At 37.0% G+C, this 7917-nt stretch overlaps 1 protein-coding gene across 1 annotated transcript in view; it reads left to right on the forward strand.

The window, feature by feature from the left end:
• LOC105154724 (uncharacterized) overlaps window positions 1–6939 on the forward strand; it is a 91972-nt gene extending 85033 nt beyond the window's left edge. Inside the window, exon 4 of the mRNA XM_011070433.2 lies at window positions 57–6939. Coding sequence (XP_011068735.1) covers window positions 57–196 — 140 coding nt within the window. The 3' untranslated portion in view covers window positions 197–6939. The remainder of the gene's footprint in view (window positions 1–56) is intronic.
• Window positions 6940–7917: the final 978 nt, after the last annotated feature.

Consider the following 7917-nt stretch of genomic DNA (forward strand, 5'->3'; position numbering starts at 1 on the left):
TTGGTAGTCGGATTAAGTTGCTGAACATTAAGTTGACGACAAATCGGCTGTTTCAGAGGCCTGGAGCACGAGGACGTACTGTTGCCAGCAGGATGGCTGCAATTCCGGCCCATCGTTGACAGCGTCGAGCAGCACGTATTTCGTCCTAGCGATCTCGTTGGCGGTCTTCGTGGTGTGCCGAAGCCTTCGTGGCTAATACGTGTCGTCCTGCAAGACGATGGAACTGCGCTGCGGACGTCACACGCCATCCTTCACAAAACTTGAATCACAAAAACTTGTACTTAGGGAGGGAAATGGGAAGGGAACGTTGCAACTTGCATCTCAGACATCTGTGCCGAACGATCGAGGCTTTCTATATGCGAATCTATACGGAGACGTCGATAGTCGTCCTTTGGTCCTTTCAGAAAGTCCAATAAAACTTTATGTTATCGTTTATAATTGAACATATCTTCCCTTTTGCGACGATGTGCTTTTTGATATCGGTTACTCTGAACGTGCTTAATCAAAATAAAGTTAAAACTCGTGATCAGCGAACGTTGGAATGCATAATGTCTCTTGAAAAACAATTCTGTTGACTTTATCAGTTGCATAACAGATCAGCTGTGGAAATTAGCATTGATGTGTTATTCCTATTGCTATTATCAACTGACAAAGGATTGATTTATTAAACGCTGAAGTAGTATTTCTTACTTAAAAGTTGACATCTCATGAAGTACGTTTATTGTTCGTATAATATTGTAGATATATTTCCTGTTCACAAAGCCGATCTTTAAGATGCTCGCTGTACGTTTTTCAAACAGTCCGTTTTTTAAAATATTATTTTTTTATTGGAACTATAATATTGAAAGGTAAATCCAACATTGAGAATAATTATTCTGTTTCCAAAGAATCCAATTTATTGAGGGAAATCTTACGAGTGATTAAGAAAATATAACAAATTTATAAGTAATGCATATGTAATAAATGCTACAATTATTTCCAAGCATTTACTCTCTGATTAAATGTCACGTCTAACCGATTCATACTGTCGCCTTCCATTTCGCGCGACGGTGTCCACGTCGTACAATCACAGCCGACTCAATTCAGTGAACGTTGAATGCACTTGCTAAACTCGAGCCGAGTTAAGTGACGCGGAGAAATCGGCTCGTTAAATTTGATGCGTTATCACGCCAACTTCTCCCTCACTCTATTAAATTCGCACGCTTCCGCATGCTTTTACGGATCGACTGCCCTCGACAGTAAAGTTCTCTTGATCGAATTTAAGTGAAAGTTCGTTTGGCAAATCTCGTTTAGAATCGAGAACTCGTTTATGACAGATAAGGTGATATCTCGCATAAAACTATCGTTATCAATAACGAAATCGTTATAATTTTTTTATTATCCCGATATAGTAACAAGACAATCGTGTGTGGAATTTTATTTAAAAAATATCTAACCCAATGCAATGTCTCGAAAAACTTCGGAAATACACGCTCCGCACGCGATTTCTTGCCGATGATGAAATAGTCGGGGTGGTAGCGACGATATTTGTACAACACGCGATTCGAGAACGACAAAGAGCCCGAAAATAGTTGCCACCATCATCATTGTACCGCGCTTATCCGTTTTCATGGTAGCTTTCGTGCGATCCGACTTTGCAGACGCACATTTGAGCGAGACTTCTCATGTACGATCAGCTTTTTTTCCCTACTGTTTATCAGACTGCATTTTTTTACGGTGTAATTTTTTTAGTTATCACGAACTAATCGATCTACGATACTGTAAAAAGTAATGTATGTTATTCTTATTCCCATGTTTCAAACACTTAAAGATGTTTTAGATTTAAATTTTTTCAATAAACAAAACACTACATACTTGGATTTAAAACGCATAGTATTTTAAATCCAAACATATAGTGTTTTGTCTATTGAATAAGTTTAAAACTAAAACATCTTTAAGTGTTTAAAAAATGGAGACAAGAATAAAATATTTTAATTACTTAAATTAAACACTTCCTTTCAATGGATCCACAGAACTTTGCTTGAAAAAATGGACTTTTAGATGAGAGAATAATGATATCGTATTGGGTTTACCTTTGGGAGAGAATATCATGACTTTAATTTTAAAAAATATATCAAGAAAAAGCAAGATTGTTAAAATATCTTCTTCGTAAAAAATCTTCTGGTAGAAAACATTCAAATGAAAGAGCAGATACGAGAATCGTACATCGTTCCCTATATCATGATTTTTTTTTTCTCCGAGGTCTCTGGATCAACTCCCTGTTGAGGGACAGCATTCTGTCGGCCTTCAACGGCGGATTGAATTTATTCAAAAAGTTTCGGCGTCCCATTTTTCGTCGGACGTTTTATCGACGCTTCTTCCGTCGCTTCTTCCGTCCGCCCACTGGCCTCGTACATGCGAGTTTAATAACATCGGGACGACCGATAGGTTGGTGAGCCGAAAAAGCGACGACTAAAGAATGCAGGCGCCGATATATCAATATTTCGTACGAACGTCGCACGATGTGTTTGAATTTCATAAATATTTTGACGTGTCATGCGCTCTCTTTTCATTATATTATTATTTTTCGAAGCCACACAGGAGAATACCCGCCTCGTAATTGTTATTAAATCATTAAATTATTATTAAACCATTAAAACGTGGCTCTTTGCGATTTTAAGTGAAATTATCGATGAAAATATAGCCGGCCAAAAAAAAAAAAGATTTTAGCAATAAATTTGAATAATTTACAATGCTTGAAATGTTTTTAAATAGACATAAAGTTATCTTAAAAGAAGGATTAATCACATTTATATTGAAAAATAGCTCTAAAAAGCGAAGTTCATAACTCACTTGATTTATAATAAATTTTTAAAAAGTATCTTGAATATTTGAAAAATGGAAGTAAAAATGGCATAGCAAGAAGAGTCAGGACAATTAATGTTACCCATGCGATTTAATGAGTTATTGATGCCCAAAAAAGGTGTCAGGATGCCAATATCATTCAGGAACATTGCTTTTTCCTGGACAATTTTTTTAAAAACAGTTAAACCCTATGATCTTTTTTGATAGCGATGTTATTGATTGTATACTAGCGATCGTATCAATATAAAGCTTCCATTAGAAAGAAAAATTCACTGATTCATGATGATAAAAAGAGTTTGATCTTTCGCGATGCCGTTTTTTATCCTTTTATTTTAGCAAAGCCGATTATCGTTTGAATAATAAAAACTTTATTATATCAGAAAGACGAAGCACGCATTAAGAAATTCAAACTCGTCAGTTCTGCATCGTTCGCAAGGATATTTCGTCATTTCATGCACATAAAAGATATTTTCCAGAAGGAAATAAGGAAGAGACATTAGTCTCGAGACATACCAAATAAATTATTAGTTTTAATAAATTAGGAATAGGATGTGTTACCTACAGAGAAAATGCATTAAGCTCTTTCAATAAAACGAACATCTATCAGAAGTTAATTCCTTTTCCTTGTACATTTTTGGATATTTGTGACACTTTAAAAGAGTTAGATGGTTTTCGCATACCTAGCGGACATCAAACGCATCTTTCCACAAAAGTTGTTCAGAAGTCATTTTCGTCCACATTCCTACGACGAGATTAATACGGAGAAGTATATATAATTAAGATACTTCAATCACAATTTCAACCTGGTCGAGTCAATTTTGAACGTTTATGATACCTACTTTAAAAGAGTTAATGGGATTTTTGCACATATACTTAATGAACATTAAACGCAACTTTCCATAAGAATTGTTCACAAGTCAGTTTCGTCCATTGTCTTACAACGAGTTCGGGAGAGTATTACATACGCAATTGAAATATTCCAATCACAATCTGATCGAGTCAATTGACAACAAGGGGACAACAGTGTCCTGACATATCCTATTTCTTTAGGACGACTTGAGACGGACGTTTTAGCTTACTGATTCGTGAAAGAAAGCGCCGACAGTTCGATAGCTCGAGCAGAAGGAAACGACGTGGCGACGTTCTCCGCGCGAAAATCGATATCGATATATTGGACCATAATTGTTGTCAACGACATCGACGTTACTAAAGATCGAACACTTAAGGGAGCTGATGCAGCAATGGAGCCGGCGGCAGCGACAGCGCGAACAAAAATGGTTGCTTCTGTCGCTCGGCAAGCACTTCCTAGCCGTAAAACACACAAAAAGAGAGAGAAAAAAAAAGAAAAGAAGAGGATCGAACAAATAAATAACGTGGATAACCTACATACAGATAACGTTCAACAGAGGAACAGTGAGGATAACAATAATGATGTTATTATTACTACTATTACTACTATTATTATTATTATTATTATTATTATACTATTGCTACTAATTACCATTACTATTATGAACTACTGTGCATCACACCGAGTACACATATAGTAGTTACGACCGATTAGGCGAATGCGAGCAAGCGGAGTTGTCGATTATTATGTAACTGCTTTAAAGTAGCCTTATAAATTGTAATTAAAAGCGCGGATAATCTATTACACCGGGTGGCGCGAAGGGACTCGGCACTATCCTCGACGTAGCCAGATTTTCATATTGGTGAAAGTTTGTTTTATATATATGATTAATCCCGTGAATTAATCCCGTTTTTCTCGATTCGTATTGTATCTTCCCATCGAAATTAACGATACACTTACTTACGAGGATCAGTCCTTCCGTTTGGGAAACGAAGAAGGGAATCTCGTTCTGTTCCTCTTGTGTCACTCGGTACGTACATCAACGTAATGGATCATGAGCAGGTAGGCAAGAAACTAAAAAAAATTCCTAACAAGTAGCAAGATTCATCTTAGCGGATAAGCAGGGAGGGCGATCACGAGTAGCAGATAATCTGTTGTTTGTTCACAGGAGGAAGGGTTTAGTGATCGATCCTGGCAACACGAATATCCGAAAGACATCGTATTTTAAAGATTAAGGCTGCTTCCCCGTTGAAATTTTGGAAAATGGAATCTCGGAAAAGTAATATGACCATTAAGAATCATTTAAGTTTAGCGCATTCGTGTAACGCGCTAATCTGATTGGTTGTACTGATTTACTTTTTTGAGATTCTGTTCTCCGAAATTCCGACAGTCATGACAGCACCTTAACAGACAGACAAAGACAGCAGCACAGAATATTTAAAATACAATCCGCATAGCGAGTAACGAATAGTCATTGTTCGTCGCGCAAACGAATATTACATATTTTTATTCGCGTTATATATACATACAACGAATAATGAATAATCCGATTCGCTATTCGAATAACGAGACTGCGTCTCTCAGTTCTCGTTCTTCAAGATATCTTCTGGACATTCGTGTTGCTTCCGGGGTCGAAATATCTGTTCTCGCAGTTTAAAGGCAGACGATTTATCTAAAGTTAGATTACAAGAGTCTCTAGGATAACCGTTAAAGCTAATCTATTTCCCGTCTCGAACGTCGGCCGATCTAAACGTCGATTGTTATTGTTAGAGGTATGCATTAAGGTAGCCATCGGCGGCTGCGGTTCGAGATTAATCGTTGACGAAGCGCCGGCCCGCATCGACTTAGTATAATTAGCGTAGGATCGATAATCGGCCTTTTCGCCGACGATTAATACTCCGATCGCGAAATCGCGCGAATCATGCGCGATTAGGCGCCTCGGCGGGGAGGATTACGTCAGATACGCGTCGCTGGATTACATCAGAAGACTTTAAGTCGTTCAAATTCCATTCATTAGCCGCGCTGATCGAGAATCTATTTAACGCCGATACGTCTTGCTTAAGCCTCGTCTATATATTTTTATAAACTATAAGGTAGCACCAAGATCGATCACCATCACCCGCGGATCGCCTCTCAACTATTTTTCCTGCGACTATTTTTAAAGCTATGCGAACTAAATTTTTATCACGGCTTCATTCGAAAATACTTTGCAACGAGCGATTATCCCATTAGTAGTTGCATCCAAATTTATTCTGTACACAGAGAAGCATAATTCTTTAATAACAATTTATAATTAATTGGAGTTCCGAGGCGAGAGCCCGTTTTACGCGAAAGATATTTTGACAAGTGCCAGAAATTACGGATTATTCGAAATTGGCTGGTAATTGCCAGAGCATCCTCCTTTCCCGAAATGAGCTCTCGTATTTCGAACGTTTCGAATCTCGTCTCGCTCCAAAACTCTGTAGAGATAGCGAAACGTGTCATCGAGAAACAAGCTACACGCGCGCTGATATACAGAATCTCTCGAACGTTCACACTGTAACGATTCATAGGTGATTTCTTAGTACTTAAGGTTATACTATATCGCGAAGGGAATGCTCGATAATAACTCTTCAATCGTTGCGAGTTCTATCAGCTTCTGCCGGCAAAAGGATCATGAGAAAATATCGCTGTCGGATCACTCGGCCTTCAACCGCGACCTTTCCATAAGAGATAAACACATTTTGCAGTAAATTGCGTTATCGAACATTTCCACTAGTTTAAATTGATATCGAGTTGATAAAAAAAGTATTGCTGCAATCATTGTATAACTCAAAATAACTTGTGTAACTCAAAATAATGTATGGAACGGCACATACATCAATGATTGGATCACGACGATATCGAAAGGAAAATATCATCAAATTGACACGAACGCGCTCTACATAATGTAAAGTTACAATTAATAATAATTGTTAAGCCGAGTGATTTCCGCGATAATTATTAGAGTTATATATAAACATATATATACATATATTTATAAATACGTGTGTGTATATATATATATATATATATATATGTACATATATATACATACATATGTTATATATTATGATATATTATATAAAACTACGTCACACATATTGCATTACATTACATATATTATATTACATTATATTATTTAGTTACGTAAGCAGAATCATATGTATGACGAGTTGTACATTTATATTAGACACACACAGCAATAATAAAACCTATACTCCGAATATGCGAATGTCCCGATGCTCTTTTATTAGCCTTAAATAATGACACGATACTCATTCTATCGGAAATGACAGCAAATATACGCAGGCAAACATAAATTTATTGTATATTACGATATAGTTGGATGTAATCAATTTGAAGTTTATTCAATGATATCTATATATCGCCCCCTCGATCGATCTCCGCTCCGAGTCGCGATCGAGAGGTGATGCCTTAATGCAATTTCCATTTGACTTCCCTTTCTCGACACCAACATCCATGTGCTCACAGTTAACACAGATTGCTGTACCGCCATGGCGTATTTTCCCATTCCATCAGGGCGACGATTATTTACGATCGACATCGTGTTATTTTTCAAGCGCGGTAAAGTGCTCGACGAAAGCACAGCGTCACTCGGACATGATTGATCGTTCATTCGTGAAATCGGCCGATGCGATTTATTTAGAGGAGGACGGTGGCCTTCAACAATACGACTTTTCTAGCATGTGAGAATTCACACATGCTGGAAATCAAGCAGCGAGAAAGTTACCCTTTTCCGAAAAAACGTACATGACCCGGAGCTTCTAATTCTTGTTTGTATGTGTGTGTGTGTATGTGTGTGTATATATATGTGTGAATTGTAAATTATCACTTTCCATCCTTTTAAAAAAATTCTAGCCAATTTCTGGAGCAGTCTGTCCATGCAGAAAATTATTTGCACTCGATAAGCATGGTGAACATACAATTACAAGGTAAGGATTTTTAAAAGATTCTTAATCCTCCGCTGCTACTCTTTAGTATAAAGATATGACACATACTCGGTTTTCTTTTTCGAATGTTTTTCCGTTGCTTATAATCTTTTTATTAACAAAAATACATATATTTGCTCGATACTGTAATGTTCTTTAATGTCTAGCGTTTCCATTGAAAACATTTTTTACGTTTATTTTTGTGAAAGTTAAAAGCAATCAAATTAGTATGCCAAGTATAATGTCATTCTG

This window comes from Acromyrmex echinatior, chromosome 1 (genome assembly GCF_024713525.1).
Source record: "Acromyrmex echinatior isolate Ae372 chromosome 1, ASM2471352v2, whole genome shotgun sequence".
Taxonomy (NCBI): Eukaryota; Metazoa; Arthropoda; class Insecta; order Hymenoptera; family Formicidae; genus Acromyrmex; species Acromyrmex echinatior.